The sequence below is a fragment of the Echeneis naucrates genome, chromosome 24 (genome assembly GCF_900963305.1).
Source record: "Echeneis naucrates chromosome 24, fEcheNa1.1, whole genome shotgun sequence".
NCBI classification, from domain to species: Eukaryota; Metazoa; Chordata; class Actinopteri; order Carangiformes; family Echeneidae; genus Echeneis; species Echeneis naucrates.
In genome coordinates this window covers 8266843-8288678 of record NC_042534.1, presented here as the reverse complement: position 1 = coordinate 8288678, position 21836 = coordinate 8266843, and the positions used below count along the sequence as shown (strand labels likewise).

The following is a 21836-nucleotide window of genomic DNA, read 5'->3' as shown; positions in this document are numbered from 1 at the left end:
CAAATAGTTTCTTTTTAACATTCAGAATTTTTATTTCTATTTTACAATAAATACCAATTTTCTTTTTATGCAAACAAACTGTATACCATTTCTTATGATACATGAGGATTCTTAATATCATCTCAGGATAGATCACATAAAGCCACCGAAGCCAGCAATGGCCTCATTTTCCCAGTCAGAGTCTGAATCGGTAAAGTCTTGTACCTCGGTGGTGTGGATCGGGGAGAAGTGAGTGAACCTGTCCGCTGCGGCTCTCACTTGTGGGTAATGGATTTGGCTTCCGCTATCCTTTGGTGATGACCTGCTGAAGTTGTTCTGGCTCGGGATGGGCGGGATCACCACTTTCATCTCTGGTCCAATGGTTTTATTGGGTGGGAAATTATCATATTCCACCAGAACCTTTGGACCCTGGCTGCCTGTCATGCTGGCCTCCATCTTGGGGTGATGCTCATTCTCCTTGGGATACAGATGGATGTTACAGCACGGGACGTTAACACTCAGCTCATGTCGCTGCATCTGCTCGGGCTTCACTCTGGTTCCCTCCTCATAGATGCAGGAGACAGAGGCGTGTTCATAGCTGTGCTGCTTGGTGGGTAGACTGGTCCGGTGTGGGTCCTCTGTGTTCTGGTGCATTGTAGGCCTGTAACTGTCTTCTAATCCAAATGTTCCTATCCTGTGCGGCTCTGCACTATGACTGCTGTCATAAACTGAAAGACAAAAGTGAAAAAAGAATGAAACCAATTTGAAATAGAAGACATTGGAGACGTTGGTAATTTTGCAACGACTTATTCTTTAAACTAAGTATAATTAATGTTTAGTTTTTTAAAATACACATTAAATAATGTCACCTGGATTGCACTAAAATAATTGTTACTTTGGCAGATAAATTTGAACAGAACAGGAGCAGTTGATTTGGAGTGTAAAACCCTCCAGTGACTCATACTGACCTTTCTCGGGTCCCATCCTACTTTGGATCTGGCTGAAGGGTCCAGCTGCTGGTGGATTGGCGACCTTCATGGACACTGATGAGCCAACTTGACGACGAGACTTGGCTCTTCTGTTCTGGAACCAGACCTGGTGAATGCGAGAGAAGCAAAATCTGAAGTTACCTAACTCGGTCTTTATTGCAGATCGGAGTATTGGAGGCACTTAGATCGGACATTACCTGAATTCTGGACTCGGGGAGGCCGGTCAGAGCCTCCAGTCTCTCTCGAAGGTAGATGTCAGGATATTTGGTGTCTGAGTAAACTTTCTCCAGAACTTCAATTTGCTGCTGGGTGAAGTTGGTCCTCTTCCTCCTGTGGGTCAGGATGGCCACGCATTTATCTGCCCTCGGAACAGAGTTTGCAGAGTTGAAGTAGTTCGTCACATCCGACGACACATAGTCTGAAAAGAGAAGTAGAATCAGAGGAGTTGTGAGAGTGAAGAAAGTCAGAGAGAAGCTGGACTCTCTCTTTTACATGCTGTCTGAACCGAACACGGTTCTGGCCTCCTACCCGAGTTCACCATGCTGTTCATCTGCAGAGGCCCTTCGTGATACATCTGGAAAGGATTCAGCTCCCCGACGCGCATATTCCCGTGAACGGCAGACATGATCCTCCCTGTCCTATCTCCGGTGGCTGACTGAGGTTGAGGGCTGTCCCCTGGCCGGGGTTAAATCCCCCTGTGATCAAAGGTGGTGCTCTCAGGACGTGTGAATGGGCAGACCATCAGTGCCGGCTGGCACTGCAGCGGCCGCGCTGCAACTTCAGACGTCTGCAGGCCGCCGGAGGTGTGAAGGCATCACACCTGAGGCGGTGGAGCGGCCGCTGCTCTCTTTAAAGGGGTTTTAATGGAATCTGCATGCTCAATACACATCGGCAGAGAAAACATTTATCCGCTTTGGAATGGATGAGGCAATAATGGACCTGTAGCCTTCAAAGTGGGCCAGTCGGAAACTGCCATTTCCTCACGAACTTTGAGACTCACAACCTTGCAGTGTGTTGCTTCATGATAAATACAGAGATTTGTCCTGTTTTCTTTAGGTTTATGCACACACATATACATACTGTATATTTCACAAAGAGCAAGAATCGTTTTCAAATAAAACAAATATGGTGTATTTCAAAAATGTTTAGTCCTCGGTTTTATTGTAAAAAGACATCTTCTCACATTATTTAAGGCTTATATTATTGATTTTATTATATTAAACCGTGTGTGTGTTTTATGAATATAAAGATGCTTTCTGTCCCCTTTCAGTGGGAACAAGGTAAATCTCAATATACAAAGCTCAGTTCAAAAGTACTCAGGAAAAGTCACTTGTTATTGAATGGGCCACTTACAGTGGGGGATCAAGTCAAGAGGTCAGAGAGCATCAAGAGCTGACTAACATGCTGTCACATATTTGAACGAGATTTACAAGATTAATTGCCACAGGGTTTGAAATTATTGCTAGATGATTCATTTGAGTGATTTGGAAAAATAGAAACACATTGTCTGCCTGATTTAACAATTCCTGTTTGGGATGACATGATTACTGCAACATGAACTGACATAAATGACCCCCCCTCCCTCCCCCCATTCAAAAGGTGTAATTGGATATAACTCGTATAGATAAGTAATTGCAGAGTATATTGCATTTTTGGTCAAATAAATAATTCTCAGTATTTAGTCAAACCTGTAGCACAGAGCATTTAGGGGTTTCCTGTTGAGCTGTGTGGGAAATGACATGACTTGACTCTTTTCACATCTAAAACAACACTTATTAATCTCTGCACTCTGACACGCACACTGTTATGTTGTTCATAAAGGCTGTGAATGTTGGTAAAAGCGATCACAGTACACAAGTTGCTTTGTCTGAGAACCCTAATTGGGTATTGACTGTGTGCACAGACCAGATTGCTATGCTAAAATCAGGCTGTTGAATCTCCTGATTTTTGTTATGTTCTGTTACAGGCTTTCTGAGAGCCACCAGCAGATCATGAAATGACCAATCTGCTAATTAACAGTGAATAAAAAGACTTCAGACACGAGTCATGAAAAATATTAATTCAAAGTAGAAAGTAGAATTCTATGAAAAAATTTCAGACTAAAATGCACTTTTGCTAATCGTGATTTTCAGTTTGGCAGCCTAAGAATGGAGATTTAACAATTTAATTAGATTAAAAGAGCATGTCTCTAAGCTGATCAGTGCTGATATATTGTAGCTGGAGACTGCACTTTCAAACATCAAACACATTGACCATTTCCAGTGGGCAGCTGCCTCTGTAGACACAAACAAAAGCATATTCACACCTTTCAAGACTGATCACTATTTAGCCCACAGTTTAACTTGACCACTATGCATTTAACCTGCAGACAGACAGGTAAATTATCCTCACAAGTTTGCAGGGATATGTTAAAATGTCAGCTGTGTTATGTGCCATTGTTATGAGTTCAGTCTATGTGTATTTGAGAGATGTTTTAAGTAATCTGTACTACATTTATTGTTTCCAACTATAAATGTGTGATCAGTCTGAAAGTACAGAAACATTATCACAAGCAGGACATATATGTGATGATTGTTGTTATTGGCATTGTAATAAAGTGTGTTGATATTAGAGCAGGGCTGATGGGTTGTTCAGAATTATCACTATGAGCTTTTGTCAAATAAAGCGGTATTCTTACAAGAAACGTCAGTATAGAAATTCCAAAGAAATGTTTGAGGCAATTTTAAAAGCATCGTTTTTACATATTTTTCCCATCTCATTTTTAAGCTTTTTCTGGGCAGGATTCTGTAATGACTGCATATATAGGACTCTTCTGTTTATTCAAAATGTCTACTAGTTTATTGCTATCAAGCCGACTTTTATGGTTATGATTCATATTTACGAGAAGAAATCAACAGAAAACAAGATCTAAAATTGATACAACCAACTTCGCGTTTAGATGTATAATAATAAAATATTTTTGTCACAAAAATAAAATATAGATACATTTAGCTTCAACAACAAAGTTAATTACACGTCATAATAATTGATGGTTCTTTTGTGTATTGCCACAATTTAAAAATACATACAAATACGCCAAAATATAAAAAAAAATGTTTTTTGTTTTTTTAAATCTTTTTTTGTTTTGTTTTTTTTAGGCTATGCAAATATTTCTTTCCTGTCTGTTAAAGCGTCGTCATTATTTACATCGATCTCCCGGAACTTCCGCCGAGTCTAAACGGAAGTAGGTACGTGGCTGCTTCAGCTGACAGTCTACATGATGGCGACAGAGGTTCAGAGCGGCGACCTCGACAGCGCTTCTTCCAGCCGGCTCGAAGTTTCCATCGATGGCCTCACCCTCAGTCCGGACCCGGATCCGGAGGGGGAGCGGGGCCCGGTGGAGGAGCCGGACCCCGAACCCGCGGAACCTGAGACCGACACACCGGGAGCCGCTGAGGGCGAAGATGGAGAGACTGCTAAATCTGCGATAGAGAAGAAATGGGGCTTCCCCCTCCAGGAGCTCTACGGGATGGCTCTCAAATTCTTCAAAGGTATTTATTTTTCGGAATAACACCGCAGCCCGGACGCTGGTGTCGGTACCGGCCGATAAACTGTGAGACGAGCCGCTAGCAGGCTGCTAACGTTAGCCGCTTAGCTGTCACCACAGGGGCTGCTGCTGTCAGCCGCGCGGCTAACAAGCGGCTAACAAGCGGCTAGCAAGCAGCTAGCAAGCGCTTAGCCGGCTGTTAAAGGGTAAAGCAAACGGTCTGTGTAAGAGCATTTTCAACCCGCTGCCTACGACAGAAGAGTCAATACGACCGAGCTAGCTCAAGTGAAAATAGTATTACAGGAGGCTAACCATCCAAACTGAGTGTTAGCTCATTGTAATTTATTTGGCAGGTTTCAGCTGCTGCCTGAACGGAGCCTGCCGCTCTGTTACTCACACACATCTTTCTCTTACAAATTGGACCCTGGCGGTTGTTTTCGGTCATGTGGATAAAAATGACCTCAGTTTCAGGCCAGAACAGTGTGTTTCCAGCTTGACCCTGGCTGGAGGAGCAGCTCCACCGCCTCTTATATCCGCACCACTCCCATGCTGCTACTACTCCAACCGGAAACACAAGAAATGTGGCTCTCCGTTGTTTGTGCTCTGAATGCATTCAATCTGGAAGGCAGTTTCATCGGAGTTAATGGCATCACTATTCAGACAACGTTGACATCTCGGATCTTGACACGATGCACTCAAGAGACAGCTTGGAAAATATTGCAAAATGAAGAGCCTCTGTTTTAAAAGATGAAGACGAAAGCCTCACTTGAGCTCCATCTGTGGTTGAAAAGGGGAAACCAGTACACTGTATGCAAACTGTACAAGCATTGAAGTCATATATCAACATCCAATAGCTGTATCAAAAAGTATACTGTGATTTATGATGATTTGTAGTCACTAGTTCCTTTGCAAACATCCTATTTAAATGATTTGGAAGACAGGGCGTTCCTGGAGGTTTTACTAGAGCTTGTGTGTGGTGATTGAGCAAACAACCCGGGATTTACTTGTCACTGTGTGATAATAATCTGGGCTTTGTATTTTTTTGTCAGTTAGCAGGAGCTCTGATTGCACAACTTTTAAATATGAAACGTCCTTTTGCCCCACCTTTGCACAAAAAAAATGCATATTGTGACCTTGACAAGTGATTGTAGTCCCGCTCCTACTCAGTGCTCTTGAAAATAGCCTGACAGGCTTTATGCCACAATTGATGCCACAGCTGTTGCTGCTACCAAGGTGTATCGTAGCATTAGCAAGTGCTTGCTACAGCAGAAAAAGAAAAAACAAGGACATGCAAAACTGATATCTTTCGCATTGATGCTCTCAGATAAAGATGGGAAAGCTTTCCACCCAACCTATGAAGAGAAGCTTCGGCTGGTGGCTCTACACAAACAGGTGTTACTTGGACCTTATAATCCTGATGCTTCACCAGAAGTTGGCTTCTTTGATGTCCTAGGCAATGACCGCAGGTAATGCCCATTGACATTTCTTTGTGAACATCTTAGTGTGTGACCTTTGAGCTGTTGTAGACATTGCATTGATTTAGTAGTGTTTAAGTAATTTTATTCTCAATGGGTAGCTATTACAGATTTTTTTTTTTTTTTTGACATTTGCTGAAGTTATAAAGTTTCCTTGCTTTTTTATTGTACAAGAAAATGTGATCTAAAAATAAGTCTATACATAATTAAATTGCTGAGACAATTTTTCCCATCTGCATAATATCTATTCTAACCATAATTTGACTGTGCAGGAAAGAGTGGGCCTCCCTGGGTAACATGGAGAGGGAGGAGGCCATGGTGGAGTTTGTCAAGCTACTTAACAAGTGCTGTAACCTCTTTGCTCCCTACGTCACCTCGCACAAGATAGAAAGAGAGGAGCAGGAGAGGAAAAGGTAAGGTCTTCAGCTGCAGTTCCCATGAGGGAGATTCCTCTGCTGCAGTGTCTAAAAGCAGACCAGGGTTCAGCTTGTCCTATATGCAGCTTGTAAACCCATGGCCATTTCAATCATTTGTAATTTCATTCATCTCTTTATTCTTCTTCAGAAAAGAGGAGGAAGAGCGTCAGAGGAGGGAAGAAGAGGAGCGGGAGCATCAAAGACAGGAGCAGGAGAGACGGAGGCTGGAAGAGGAGGAAAGGTTGAGGAGGGAGGAAGCGGAAAGAAGGCAGGCAGAGGAGGAGAGGCTACGAGTTGAACAGCAGAAGTATGTGTCTGTGTTACTGTGTTTCTCTTAGCATACTGTGCGTGATCTTGTAATGTATCAAAGTGACTTCAGCGTGATCACACTCCCCTGCTTCTATCTACCAAGCTATTGTCTTTTCAGCTCTGGAGTTGTGATGGATTTATTAAGACGGGCACTTCAGCGTCAGGGCTGTTGTGAAACCTGGTCCATAGAGGACAAACTCCATATTCACTACAGCATTTCTTTTCCACCTGTGTGATAAAGTTTCTTTTCGAGTGTTACCCGAGCCGTGTGTGACCTAATGCACTGGGGCAACTTAACCTAATACATGGTACATTTAAAACACTGCATATATATTCAAGTTAACCCTGTGACTGGCGATCTGTCCAGGGTTTACCTCGCCCTTGCCCTGTGTCAGCTTGGATTGGCTCCAACCCTCCTGTGAGTCTGCCAGGATAAGCAGTATAGATAGTGGATGGATGCTTTTAGAAAATTTGCCCTGAATGTCACATGATTTGAGCAGCTGCAGTTGCTCATTGGTGGCAGCACCAACTGGAAATCACCTTTGTAATGATAAGAATTTATCCTAATTGACTTTAGGCTTTACATTCTTTGTTCCAAGCGAATGCAATTTACTTGTTCTCCTACTACAAGTACCTGATTTTACTGTTTACACTTTAATTTGAAGTTTTTTTAATTATCTAGATTTTCTTTCCTGGTGACATGATGGTGCTTTTTTGTTTGGTAACTTTACTCAAGTCTTTGGTTTTCAATAAAATGGAAAGAAAAAGGAATTATCTCAAATCTTGTTGCTCTTGCAAGTAATAAATTTGAGCTACTGTGCCTTCACAACATTTCTTGGATTTAATTTCATGTGTCAAAAGGCTAATGTAAAATTGTATCTGGCTTGAAAACATCCAAGAACAATAATATCTTTTTTGGTGTGTAAATGAACTATTCCCCAGAAACCAGAGAACCGCTGTGCATGTGTTAAGATCAACTATTGTTATGAGCTACAGGAAGTAGAACATTTACAGATCTTTTTATGTTCATCCTAGATTTTTTTTTCCTGCATTGTCACCTACATTTTCTGCTGACCCTCAAGTTAGTTGAAGTTGGAAACAAACTCAGCTATTTCTCCACTTTATTCTGTGTTGTCATCCTCCCTAACATTTTTTACTCTGTTATTTTACCCAGGCAACAGATAATGGCAGCACTAAATGCTCAGACAGCTGTGCAGTTCCAACAGTATGCTGCCCAGCAATACCCCAACAGTCCAGAACAACAACTGGGTCTCATCCGTCAGCTCCAGGAGCAGCACTACCAGCAGTACATGCAGCAGCTCTACCAGGTCCAGTTAGCCCAGCAACAGGTAAACCATATTTATTGATGGACAAAGACTTTAATGAATCTACATATTAGTTCATTTTTCATTTTATTGTATTATTGGAAGACACACAATTCATAGTCATATATAGTGAAAGATTTGTACTCTAAGAGTCACATAAACACATTCAAAAAAACAGAATGAAAGTCAACATTTTTGACTGACATGCCTTGTTGGGTTTTCAGTGTCATGATTCAGTGTTGTGTTTCTGTCATTGCAGGCGGCCTTACAGAAGCAGCAGTCTGATTCAATGGTGCAGGGTACACTGGAATCTAGTGGCTTTAACAGTGGGGAACCTGTCCCCACTTCAGCAGCGGGACCATTGTGTGGGGCCACACCACCTGCTGGCGAAGAAGCCCCTACAGTCAATGGAGGCCAGTCAGACTCGTACTCTGAGAGCATAGACAGAGAGCCAGAGCCTGAGCTGGCAGAGGAGGTCTCAGAGAATGGACCGTTATTAGGTTTGTGTGCTCTGGTTGATATAACAAACATACTGCAATTGACTTTAAGATGAATCTAAATATCACTCTTTGTGTAGCTGAGGGGGAAAATCCAGTGTCAAACAAAGCTTTGTACTGGACCTGAAACCTGATTCTTCTTTGCTGTGTCCTTGTTGATGTGACCTTAAGGCAAGGGGAGAGAAAAGCTAGAACAACTGATACATGATAGCATGCTGGTTAAGGTATCATTCAGCCACACATTCTCTATGCCAAAGAGGAAATGCACACACCTGAAATTAATAGGGCTAATTTTTTTGCTGGCCATACAACTGGAATCAAATTAATACTCTTAAAATCATGTTTAGGATGATAGATGGATGCATAGCTAGTTAAAAAAAAGTGTCTTGTCCCTTGATCACAGCTGACTCCCCACCGGTCATAGCTGCACCCTCCATGTGGACACGGCCACAGATCAAGGATTTCAAGGAGAAAATCCGGCAGGATGCTGACAGTGTGATTACGGTGGGGCGTGGCGAGGTGGTGACGGTGCGTGTACCAACCCATGAAGAGGGCTCCTACCTGTTCTGGGAGTTTGCCACGGACTATTATGACATCGGCTTTGGGGTCTTCTTCGAGTGGACAGATGCTGCCTCTGCATCAGTCAGTGTGCACGTGTCGGAGTCCAGTGATGAGGATGAAGATGATGAAGGTGAGGTTTGGTATGAATGTGAAGTATGGGTAAAGTAAGCCAGCATTGTGTTTGGCAGAAATATTCTCAGGTGGGACATCATTGACAGCTGAACAGACTCCAATCTAAACATGTGTTTGTGATTAAATAAAAGTGCACAACACAGATGCATACCATGAAATCAAAATGCTAATTTTACTTTTGGGGCATGTTAAGTCTTAGTGGTTTTTCCTCTTCAATACAAATTTGCTGCTTCCAGTAGTAGGGCAGCACGGCGCCATAGTGGTTAATGCTGTTTCACCACAGTAAAAAGGTTGCAGGTTTGGTTCCCGGGCCTGGGTTACATACCACTAACATCCTGTGTCAGCGTGAGTTTCCACCCTCAGTACAAAAACATGGATGTTTAGGTTAATTGATGACTCTAAATTGCCCGCAAGTCTGAGTGTGAGTGAGTATTCATCTCTGTCTGTCCCTGTGTTTTGGCTCTACGATGGACTGGCGACCTGTCCAGGGTGTACCCTTCCCTTGCCCAATGTGAGCTGGGATTGGCTCCAGCACCCCCCACAACCCAGAAACGAATACACAGTAGAGAATGAATGAATGAATGACTGACTGAATAAATAATTGTAGTAAAACTGTTGAAGGGAATCATGTCTTATGTGTACCATCTATGGCTGTCTTGTTTCTGCCATGCTTTCTTCTCGGGTCTGATCCATGGCTTTCGTGTTTACAGGTGATCCTCCCAGCGAGGAAGAGAAGGCAAAGAAGGAGGCCGGGAAGCCCCAGGTAGATGAAATTGTGCCGGTGTACCGGCGGGACTGTCATGAGGAAGTGTACGCCGGCAGCCATCAGTACCCCGGCCGTGGAGTCTACTTGCTCAAGTTTGACAACTCCTATTCACTCTGGCGCTCCAAGAGTGTCTACTACAGAGTCTACTACACCAGATAAGCCTGACTACAGACACAGGGGGAGCCAAGGAGTGCGTATGTTCCTATATATGTATGTGTGTGTTGGTGGAAATTTGTGTGATCGCAGCCTGTGTGTTTGTAAGTGTGCCTGCGTGAAGGAGAACATGAAACCAGATGTATTCTGGACAAAACCACCAGAGGGTGACAAAGAGACTCATCTCAAACCCAAGTCCTGAGGTTTGACTAATATGTATGTACTGAATGTGTGTGCGTGTCCCAAGATACATCCTTGCTAGAAACCTGTCATCGAGCCCCTGGAAGAGGAGTGTGTATTCCTGTTGTATATTCACCACCTGTCCTTGCTGCACTCTCACAGACCAAGCTGTAGAACTTCGCTCTCATGTTGTAGTTGACCACTTTTCACCACGGGCCTGTGTACTGTCATCGCCCCGGCTCAACTCTGTCCAACATGGCCTTGTGGCTGCTTCTGCCCTGAGTGATGCTTTCATAGCCATGACCGGAATCCAAGTGACTCCAGCGCTCAGCCAAATATTTCATGTTTGGTGATAATACTGGTTGTTTATCCCACAGGAACACAGACAATGCACATCATAACACTATATCTTTGTTCTGCAGAGAGCTCCTGGTCTTTGCCAAGTCTCACTCACACTGAAAAACAACAGTCTACGCAAACTTAATCCTCCTTTTTGTTGTAAAACAGTAGTTTGTCATTTTCCTCCTGAGCTACCATGCACATAAAATCTGTGAGGATGTTTAGTGGAAGCTGTGCTCTTTCTGGTTTTTTCCCGTACAGTTTGTTTTTCATCTTTATTTCTGCATACAATCTGATTAGCAAATTGTACCAGGAGTAGGTGTTTTTAATTGAGCCTTACCAGCGAAATTTATGAAGGAATGACGGGCAAGAAATAATGGCAAGGTTTAGGGTCATATCTGGAGTTAAGTGAGAAATGTAAAATAACATGCACATGGGAAATAAGGCTTTGGGCCCTGGCCTTGTAAACTCAAGCATCTCAGTGTGTGAATAGAAAATAAGTTAAGAAGTTAATAATCGGCGAAGTAAATATTTGTTCTCCTGCAATTATTTTTTTTTTTCTTATGTGATACTGTTTCAGTTTGTTCTTTGTGCCTCATTGCTTCTTGGCAGTCCCCGTCTGTATGGTTACACAGCACGAATATTATCAGTTGTACTTTTGCTCATCAAGTCTTTTTGAAAGAATGAAGAAAAAAGGACACAGCTTTAGGGCAGAAATTATATGAATATGTTTGTGCTGATGATTCTGTATGTTTGGAGTTGCTATACTCAAGTCTGGCGCACAATTTACATTAAACAATAACAAAAAAAATTCCATATTTTGCCAGTTGTGACACACTGTTACATCTCTTCAGCACTCAAAAAAAAAAAAAAAAAAAAACCCAAACAAATAAACACCAAAAAAAACCCACAACACAAAACATAATATCATTGTTCTGTTCTTTCCTACCAGCATGAAACTTGTCACTTCAAACAACATGAATTCTGAATAAACTGAAATAGGCCTATACATTGGTCTTGGGTGACGTGGTTGCTTACTAACTCAGTTGTGACATCCATATGGATTCAACTTTTCTTTGTTTTATTTTGTTGCCATTATTTAGATTCATTCTGTTGTTCAGTTTGACATTGAATATACATGTATTGTGTACCTACCACCCAGGTGCATTACGAGCAATGCTCTATCCACTGTATCTTGAGCTGAATGATGGTTGTATAATGGGTCGTATGTGGACATCAAAAACATTTTGGTTTTACCTCTGGTCCATTCAGTTATTTGTGTAAGAAGATGTCACTACCTATGGCTGAACCAAGCTAGATCCCATGCTTTCTGTCATGTGTTGTATGATTTGTTTTTTCTTTTCTTGAGATTCTTTTCACAAAAACGGTTTGAGTTGGATTGTTCAAGCCTTGTATGTAAATAATTCAACAAATGAGTTTATGTATGGGTTTTTAAATGTGGAAGAAGGCTATGGTTTTGAGAATCAATGCACTGTAAAATATGGTGAATGAGACATGTATACATTTTACCCCGAATGAAAGTCCAAAATTCACAGCAGGTATAAAATTGTAAGATTCTATTGACATGACAGACAGGGAAGCTCAACTTTTTGTATTGTTTTCACTTATTTGGATCTCTTACGAGTTGCAAGATTTTTTTGGGCATATATTTAATCTTGATTAAACTTATGTTCCTCTCTAGAATTTGGACGTTTACTTACCTCACCATTTTATTAATTGATCTTTTTTCTTAAATTTTTGGTGCCCATTATCACTCATACACTCGCCTCTTCAAAACAGAATGAAAGAGTTTTGTTTTGTTTTTTTTTAACAGGAGACATGCTACCCAGTCATTACAGGAAAAAAACTGCATACTAATTAAACAAACCACAAACAAGTCACTTCCATTTGTGTCTGCCAGTAAGTCAGAAATCCAGTCTTAATCTTTGCTATTGATTACACCGCTACTGTCTCTCGTCCTTATTTTGGACATTTTTCTGAGCAGAAAAACACATTTCAGTTTCAGATAATTCCATTTTAAGTAGAAAAAGCCACACCGTTAGACATCTTCCCTTTTTTCCCACCAGTTGGGAATGTGCCACCTTCAAGCTGCTTTCCTGTAAAAACATTTAGGAAGTAGAAATGAGGATGTTGGTGGTGTGTAACAGGCGGATATACCACACCTTCAGTGTTTTCCAAGTCGCACATAGTAAAGGGCAGCAGTCAGCAGTGCAGGGAACAGCTGTATCCGCCATTTACACTCTGGTATTGAGTAACTTGGAAAACTATTGCCACACAGTACATGCCAGCTGGGCAGGAATCTGAAGATTTCCATTTATTTAGGTAACAAACATAATGTCTGGCCTGGATTTCATCCCCACATTAAGGCCCCTTCAAGTTGCTGTCCTCACTCGAAGACACCAGAGGGCACATTAAATACAACTGACACATCCATCTTAAAACTGGACTTTGTCGTCCATACTGAAGATATTCCCCCTGAACTTGAGGTGTGTATATTTTCAAAGCGTGCCGTATACATGGTATGTTGTTGGTGAGGAGAATTTGCTCTTTGGAATTTAAAAAGCAGCAGTGGGAATGTGAGGTGGACGCACACACAAACACACACACCGGACAAACATGTCCTCGACTTCCAGAGAGGAGATAAATCAGAGACAAGTGTCCAGAGAGTGTGTTGTTGGTGGGTTAAGTATGAGCAAACAACTCAAATACCTTGCAAGCGTGACCAGTGGCCCTTTGTCTGAAGTCTAAAGCCGTTCCCTCCATTAAGCTTAAGTTAGAAAAACCTCCCAGTGACATCAGGGGTTTTATAAGTCATGTTCAATACTCAGTTTTGTGTGTGGTAATTGAGTACACTGTGCTGTAATGTTATCTCTTGGAAAGATAGACATATTTTATTTATCCCAAGGGAACTTCAACAATCTGTTGCTCACATTCATACATCCTTCACACAATAAGGAAAATATAAGACATAAAGACATAAATATGCAATGAAAAAAAAAACTGCTTGAAGAGATGTTTATGCAAAATGGCATAAACAGCGAATGGGAAAGGCACAAAAAAAAGGGTTTCTGTTAAAAAACAGAATTCGTAAGTGTGAGAGGTTTCTTAAGAAAACAAAATGAACTAAAATGGATTGTATTGAGCTGAGCACTGCGTTTTCGTTGGATTATTTAAATTCATTTATTATTATTATTATTATTATTATTATTATATGTTTTGGACAATCCAGTCCTGGTTTTCCATCAGTCCGCTCCAGCTGCCTGAGGGGAAGCAGGTAACTCCGTGTGTGTGGCTCCGGATCCGGTGTCCACAGGTGGTTGTAGTATTCTCCGGGTTTTCCTTTGCACTTTTCCTACTTTTCCTTGTGTGTGTGTGTCTGTGTGTGTCTGTGTGTGTTTTGCTCCTTTCTCTGCAGCTCCGTCTGATCCGGTTTGAATAGACTTGGGGCGGCAGGCGGCGTCCCCGGTGAGCTGCAGCCTGCAGTCCCATGCTTTGACAAACAAGAAAGCAAAAAGAAATATGGCGGGATTGGAGGACTTTACAGACACAGAAACACCGGCAGCTTCAGCAGGACAGTCCGCTTCGGGTTTGTTTTGAATCCGTGTGGGTTTAGTTTTTTTGGGTGGTGGTGGTGGTGGTGGTGGTGGGGGGGGACATTTTTCAGTCCCGCCGGAGTTTTGGTTTGAAATCAAACATGCCCTTCTATCAGCGGAGCATCGAGCCGAGGCGAGTGAGTCGGTTACCGGGGAGGGATGGCTGGATGCAGGGGGGCCCAGAAACCGGGAGGCGGAAACTGCGGAGACCTGTTCTGTTTTCTTCTCTGGACGAGGTCGGCTGTCAAACCCTGACTAATATTATCCACCAACTTTCGGACCTTTCCCGGCATGCCAGCGACATCTTCCTGGGCATCGAGATGGAGGCGGGGGTGGTGTTCAGGAGGTCCTGCAGGATCCAGGGACGGCTGCAAGTGCTGCACAGCCACATCCGCAAGTTTGATCCCAAGAAAATCAAAATCCGTAAGTCTGCAGTGCTGGCTCACTTGTTGATAGTGTGGAAGTTGTGAGTGATCTGTGTGTAGACAAACAAAATAGGACTAATAAAACTCTTAGTGAGACCCGTAAAAAGTACATCATGTGTAGAGGTGTGTTTACATGATGCAGCCACACGTATTATTGTTATCGCAGACAGATGTTAGCCCTCCTATGCAGAAATAAAGAAGGTTGACTGGAAGCACATCTGGATCTGGCAGGTGTGTGCTTGTTTTGGACCCCAGTTGGGATCATGTTGTCATTGTTGTGGACAGATGCTGATCAAGTTCAAGGTGACTGACACAGTCTTTCCAGTGAATGAACACATGGCTTTGTCAGTCTTGATTTGGACCTGTGTTAATGGGAGTATTGAGTCCTGTCAGACGTGATGGATCTCCTCTCAACGCACCCACCACCTGTGTTCAGGCCTTCAAGGGGCTCTGAGATCACAGGAGGCCTCTCAACCTGTTTAATCCACGTAAACAAAGCTGATCAGTGCAGCAAAGATTCATGGAAAATCAATCTTTGCTGCAACTTTAGTTGTTTTGAGATTTCCTTTTCTTGGCCCTGTAAACCTACCTCTTACACACAGGGATTACATATTAACTCAGACTTTGACTCACACTACAGCTGCTGTTCCAGCGACACAAAGGGCTGAACGTAGACCTGTCGTTTTGTCTGGACCTAATGTAGAACTTTGTATATCTGCCGTTTTATACTATTGGGTAGGTTGTCGTATGGTACTGTCAACAGTGTAGTTAAGGGATCAGCTTTCTCACTGATTCCCTGCAGAGCTCTTTTGTATATAATTTGACTCTAAAATATGTTGCAAGGTAGGATTCAGAAGATGAATGGACTGTCCTATGAACATTAGTAAAGTCATGACTAATGTGCCTTTTGTTTCCTTTTTCACTGTCCTTGTTCCTGTCTCTTCGCCCTGTCTCATTCATGTGTGGCTCTGACTCACTGACTCTTTGTCTCTCTCTCACTTTGTCTGTCTCCCAAATACACATTCAGATTTGAAACTTGTTGCAGGGGAATGATAAGTCAAGCCGACTGCTCCCAGATATAAACAATGCAATGTACGATGAGCAATGCATTGAAGACACGCATGCACACACACAATAGTCCATCAAATTGTGTTTAGGGCGGTACCCTGTGCAGCAAAGCTACCAGACATTTAACTAATCCCCTGTGCTATCGTATTATCATGTGGCGTGACACGACTGCTCCTATTTACCTGCTGTAGCATTGATACGCTCTTGGGTGAGGTTGGGAGTTGTTGTTGTTTTTTTTCTCCATGTTTTTTTACATTTCAGTCATTAACTCAGTCACTTAATATCAGCTCAAGACAAGGTGTGAGAGAGTAGACAGGAATGCGGTGTGTTATGTAGCCTTCTGCAGTCACCACCTCCCTTGCAGCCCCAAGGCCAACACTGCATGATACTTCAGTTAGAGTCATTACATGTAGGCTGGACTCTAACTCTTTCCTCATAACACCTGTTTTTACAAAAATGCCTTTCACGAGCTCTCCAGCATTGCTACATGAAGCGAGTCCTGGATTTGAATATGTCAGGATATAGAACATCTGGCAGTGATGTTTGAATTAAAGACAGTATGCAAGACATAAGACCTAATGGAACTTGCCATCCATAGACAGCTTTATACTATTTTAAAACTGCAGCAATACGTTATTGAGAAACATTGTATTGCATAGTTACATCAGATAATAGTTTCCATGATAAAGATTTAACTATGCTCGTCTCTCTTTCTGTCTTAAACTATTTTGGGTCAGGATTCCTACTCCAGCTTCACCTCTCAGATGGATCATATTACTTGTGAGGATCAAAAAGGTGGCCAGCTATACAACAGGGTGCTGACATTTAGGGAAAGGCACAGTGTGTACCTGTAGGTGTGTGTCTGTCTGTGTGTTGTGCCTTTGTTTTGCCTTGCCGTTTGTCTGCCTATGCACTCTACCTAATCAGGAGCACTTTGAATGGGGAGATGATAGGTAAATGGGATTTCCTGTCCAAGTGTATTTGCAACGTCCTGTGCCATAGGTCATCCATTTGTGTTGAAGTGCAGGTCACAAGGCAAAGGTCAGAGGTCATTCATCCTTCCTCAGAGGGCAACACCTGTCACTCCTGAGTCAAGAGTTTAAACAAAGTCGAGTTTGCCCCGCATGGATTACAGCTACAGGCCAACAAGGGTCATGCAGCTATGGTTAGCTAATGGACTGCCACTGCCGCACCCTGATGCATTCATGACAGTAAGAGGAGTGGGACTCTGACACGACATCATCCCCAGGTGCTTCAGTGGCAACAATAACAAGCTGTGTGTGATATTCGAAGATTTGGGGAGCTTTTAAAAGAGATCAGGTTTTCAGGGACATTTTCCAAATAGCTGATTTCATTATGAAAAATCAGCTATACATTGTAGAAAATGATGTTGAGTATTCTAACCAAAGCTTTCAGATAAACTCTACATACCATTACCAGACATTGTATCTAAAGAGGCAAAATGCTGAATAATTTTCTTAGATCTGAAATCCTAAACAAATGAAAGAAATATTTGAGACTTAAACTAATTACTTTTCTTGATGATATCTGAAAAACGTGGGAATTTTTGCTGTTTTTTTTCTTGATGCTATATTCAGTTATGATCACTATGGACAGTGCACCATTTCCATCTGGTCCACAGAGATGGCACTAATTGTTCTAGCTCTTGGCTTGATTGGTTTTTCCTAAGATGCTAATCTCACTTCACTTATTATTGATTTTAAAGTGAAGTCTGCTTTAACTATATGTTCAACTCTGGGGCTTCTTTGCTAAATATAACACTGGGTTGGATAGAGATTACCCTATTTTAATGTTGGAAGTAGGTCGAACAAGTGAAGGTAAATTGGAGAAAGGAGCCCCCCCCCTGTTAAGTATCTTGATGGCCACTAAATACCTGCTGCTGCGCGGCTTCGAAACAGACACACACACAGAGCGCAAGACAGTCTGGAGTGGACACATGTTTCCAGATGACCTGCTAATGTCCACAATCCATCTTACTCTCATATGCACACATGGAAACTGCCTGTACATTCCTCCTGCTATCCCTGTGATATTTTTAGATACATGTATTTGCCTGGTGATCTTTCATCTGCAGCATGCTATCATGTTTAGTATGTGTTCCCACATCCCAGTGCTTCTCAAGGATCTGTGTGTGCACGGCCACATATGCACTGGACTTTCCTGTTGATGGATATTTTTGGGTCAGTGCGGCACAGCTGCATCCCTAACCGGAGTATTTGTGCATTAACAGACCTAGTACCGATAACAACAGGAAAACTAGATGGACAAACTTATTTCTCTTTATTTTCCCATCTTTTGCACAAACACACACACACACACATCCCAGTTTGTCTCACCTCAATTCCTTCCAGTCGCTATTCACTCAGGGGGCCATGGTCTCCTCCATTCATCAATAGAAAGCAGTCATTACGCAGCCAGAATCCACAAGTCTGTTCCCACAGGGCCCGTTCCAACGAAAGGAGCCTGGCCTGGTTCTAGAGGTCGACCTGGTCCCATAGGAGACAAAAGGCAAGAGTCAGGACGGACGGAGAGAGAGGAAGAAAAATAGGAGAAAACAAGGGGAAGAGTGGGAACGGGCTGTAACGTTCCAAGAAGTGTAAGGATATTTCTATTGAAATGACTCGGAGAGTGTGTGAATGTGTGTATGTGTGTACATTTAGTAGCCCTCTCTCATGCCTCTTTGACTGTGCAGGCTGTCGACGCAGCCCTGGTGAGGGCACAGAAGAGCTTTAGGGAGTGAAAGAAGGGGATGTTATTCTTCAAGCTTTGTGTGTGTGTGCGTGTGTGTGCGTGTGTGCGTGTGTGCGTGTGTGTGTGTGTGTGTGTGTGTGTGTGTGTGTGTGTGTGTGTGTGTGCGTGCATGCGTGTGTGTGTGCGTGCGTGCGTGTGCATGCACAGACATTTAGTTCAGTGGCCTGCCAGTGTTACCATGAGACACTTAATCCAGCTGCTTCTATTCAGCACTGTCCTTCATCCACTTCATGAAATCTGTCAGTGATTTGCAGTTCATGATACGAGGACAATAAAGTTGATAAGACATGGTTAAATTTAGGTATGTGTGTGGAAGCCAGTTTGAGCCCTAGTGTTAAACCACTGCAAACTGCCAGTGATATGTAAGAATGTTTTTATTGGTCAAGTCATGCCAGCGTCGGATAATGTTACTCAGGTGTTTTTAACGTTTTTGTGGTTGGTTGGATTGAACTGTGAAATCTGGATTTAAGCATTCCCGTCCACAAGTGCATCTGCGTATGTCACACACTCAGATGAAGGCAGATGGAGGACTTGCAGGTTGGCAGTTGTGGGTGCTGTGGGGTAATCCAGGGTTTAACCATCATGCAGGGAGAGGAGCAAGATTAAATGCCCACTGTGGTGACCTCTGTCTGGAGGAAGAAGTGCTGACGGAATAAGACATTGATAGCCATACACAAAAATATATTTACAGACACACATCCACACCGGACATACTTATTTAATTATCTTTCAGACTTGATCTTGGTCCCAGCAAATGTTTCCATACTTTTTGAAATGATCATATCTAAGATCAGCAAGTTTTAAAAACACCTTATACAAACTGTAGACCCACGTGGATTGAGTTTAGTTGATGATTCATATTTTACATCACTGTTGTTTTGGAGAGAGCGTATCACAAATACCTGGATGTGTAGTTCTGAATTTGTTCCCTCTGCGGAGCTAAACAACAGTTGACAGCAGAGTTTGGGTGAAATCTGTCGGGAAGAGATTAGTCTGTGATGCGAGCGTCATCATCGGCTTTATTGCTCTTCTTAGTTTTTGTCAATGAGGCATAAAAAGGTTCACGAATATGCAGTAAACTCTTATATAACACGTGACTGCGTGTTCTCACTGTGTGCCTGTGTGCAGATGTGACATGACAGTTCAGCATTTTCCAGCATATTGTCAGTCACTCTCCCTTTCCGTCCCTCCTTCCTCTGGGTTAAAGTCCCTTCCTCTCTGTCATCTCTCCTGCTGTCCCCTACTCCATATCTCGCTGCCTTTCTCTCTTCCTGTTGTTTCATGTGCCTTCCAGACCTTTCCTCTCTCATCTCTGTCCATCCTGTGCACTTTGATGTTACTGCCACGCTGAGCGCAGCAAAGACGAAGGTCCTGCTGGTCCTTTTTCTTTAAATCATGTTTTCTGCTTTTTAATAGTCAGTGAAGGTAATATATATTCGTTTTAGTGGCATATTAAGACGGTCTGAACCTTCTTTCTCTGTGGGATGTGAATAACCAGATTGAGATAACATTCTGCTTTATGGGTTAAAGTTGGTTGATTTCCCAAATAAAAGTGTATTTATATTTTGAGTAATGTGTGCTAGTTTCATCTGGTCAGAGACTCACTCTTAGTAAAGGAAACTGCAGCTGTGTTGTTGGTGTCACTTTTTTTTTTCTTCTCATTGTCTCACTTGGGCAGCTGTAGTCTCGTCTAGCAGTCCTGCAATGTAGGAATACAAAATATGAGTAATGTTGACAAGTTTAAATCTGTCTTCATGTGCTGTGTCAGCTTAAGCTTTACGATAAAAGATAGCAGAAGTTTATGTGGGTGGAGGTTTTTACTCTTGGTATGGTGCTTCACATATTGGTTGCTCTTAGAAAAAACATTTCAAGCGATGCAGCATAAACTGTTGAAGCCATATTTGCATTTACTAACCTAATGAGTGACACCTAACCAGTGATGATCTGGTTCAAATAATTGTGTGATGTTTTGAGAGCAGCATCCTTAAAGTCAGTGCGAGGTAGCTGTCAGGCTGCACCATCACTGAGATACACAGCTGTTTATTGTCCCAGCTGTTTTAAGCAAATTTGTTCTTTGGTCTCTGCAGCAGACGTTGTGTACGTGTGCATAGATGTGATGCAGCGAGGTCACACTCAAAATTTACCATCTGCCAATTCTGTTAAAGATATTAGTCTGCATTTTCAACTGCCAGGATAATCACATGTTTATCTTAACATTTTAGTGACAGTTGTTGGTGTGTCTTGCCCCTTTTGATCAAGAAGACAACATCTTACTGTTGGTGTAACCTGTCAGCAGTTGCCATGAATGGGCTCAACACAGCACAGTAGACCTTGGCCCTGTTTTGATGTAGGCTGAAAGAAGTGACTGTCTCATAGTAATAAATAAATAAATCAGATAATACTGGGACTATCTCTGCTTAGTTTTACTCATGTTAGTTACATTTGGGCATAAATATCATAGCAGAGTTGTATCCTTTTGTGAACTAATAATACTAATAGGTTATACACAACATCTGCTGTTAATGGAAGAAAATATAGGACTTAAACCATCATGTTTAATATTATGGTATGGCTGTAATATGGACATAAGGGAGGAAGAGGACAGACAGAAAAATAGGCATCTATAGAGTACCTAATGAGATGCTGCAGCAGGTGGGAGCTCATCTTACAGGAACAGAAAGCCTTTTGTTATCCTGCATCTGCACTTTACTGCACTCAGGGCCTGGAAACAGACTGTATTCAGCCATACAAACACTCTGACTCTGTGACCCCCACAGGAAAAGTAAACAGAGATTTTCTATCACATCTGTCACTTGTGCCACTTAACCATGGCACACGTGGACACAAACGCACAAGACAGAGCGCATAAATTCACTGAGCGGGCCGTCCTGTCCTTGTGATTCCTGTTAGGAGCTGTCACAGTAAATAAAGTAAAACATCAGTAAGAACCTGGAGGGGAAAGTCCGCAGGGAGCTTCCTCTGAATTAGTTAATTAAGACCAGAAACAGTTAAATTCACAAGGAAGCACAATATTTTCATTTCAAAACAAGTCATGGGAAGATAAAGACAGGGTGGCGTTCAGCTATATTTGGTTTGGCAGATAAGTCCACGTGAGCAGATGTTCATTCACCTCTTTTCAGACATATTTTAGCGACATTAGACAGTTTTAGTTTCCTCAGCCGAATAGAGAAACTAAGCCAGAGGGTGTTTGAAGACTGATCTTAGCCAAGCAACGCTTTAACATTTGCAGACTTTGTTAGTTCTTTCATGCTTTTTTATGCTTTGTCAAATATTGGCAGTTTCCTAACAG

The 21836-nt window shown here is 42.3% G+C and overlaps 3 protein-coding genes across 5 annotated transcripts in view; 2 read left to right on the top strand and 1 right to left on the bottom strand.

Moving 5' to 3' along the window:
* Window positions 1-4: 4 nt before the first annotated feature.
* mixl1 (Mix paired-like homeobox) lies at window positions 5-5067 on the bottom strand. Of its 3 annotated transcripts, none has more exons than XM_029495990.1 (5): window positions 4892-5067; window positions 1497-1663; window positions 1166-1386; window positions 948-1074; window positions 5-707 (listed from the first exon to the last, which is right to left on the bottom strand). In XM_029495990.1, exons 2-5 carry the CDS (start codon window positions 1591-1593, stop codon window positions 133-135), a joined length of 1020 nt encoding a protein of 339 aa, XP_029351850.1. In that variant the 5' UTR covers window positions 1594-1663; window positions 4892-5067; the 3' UTR covers window positions 5-132. The 3 variants fall into 3 exon arrangements, with proteins under 3 accessions (XP_029351850.1, XP_029351852.1, XP_029351851.1); XM_029495992.1 differs by having other exon boundaries at window positions 4909-5067; XM_029495991.1 differs by lacking the exon at window positions 4892-5067 and having other exon boundaries at window positions 1497-2521.
* acbd3 (acyl-Coenzyme A binding domain containing 3) lies at window positions 4187-11588 on the top strand. The gene is made up of 8 exons (XM_029495989.1): window positions 4187-4498; window positions 5819-5960; window positions 6242-6382; window positions 6534-6692; window positions 7869-8043; window positions 8279-8519; window positions 8920-9207; window positions 9920-11588. Exons 1-8 carry the CDS (start codon window positions 4225-4227, stop codon window positions 10132-10134), a joined length of 1635 nt encoding a protein of 544 aa, XP_029351849.1. The 5' UTR covers window positions 4187-4224; the 3' UTR covers window positions 10135-11588.
* A 2755-nt stretch (window positions 11589-14343) lies between these two features.
* nhsl1b (NHS-like 1b) overlaps window positions 14344-21836 on the top strand; it is an 88520-nt gene continuing 81027 nt past the window's right edge. The window contains exon 1 of the mRNA XM_029496246.1: window positions 14344-14684. Coding sequence (XP_029352106.1) covers window positions 14363-14684 — 322 coding nt within the window. The 5' untranslated portion in view covers window positions 14344-14362. The remainder of the gene's footprint in view (window positions 14685-21836) is intronic.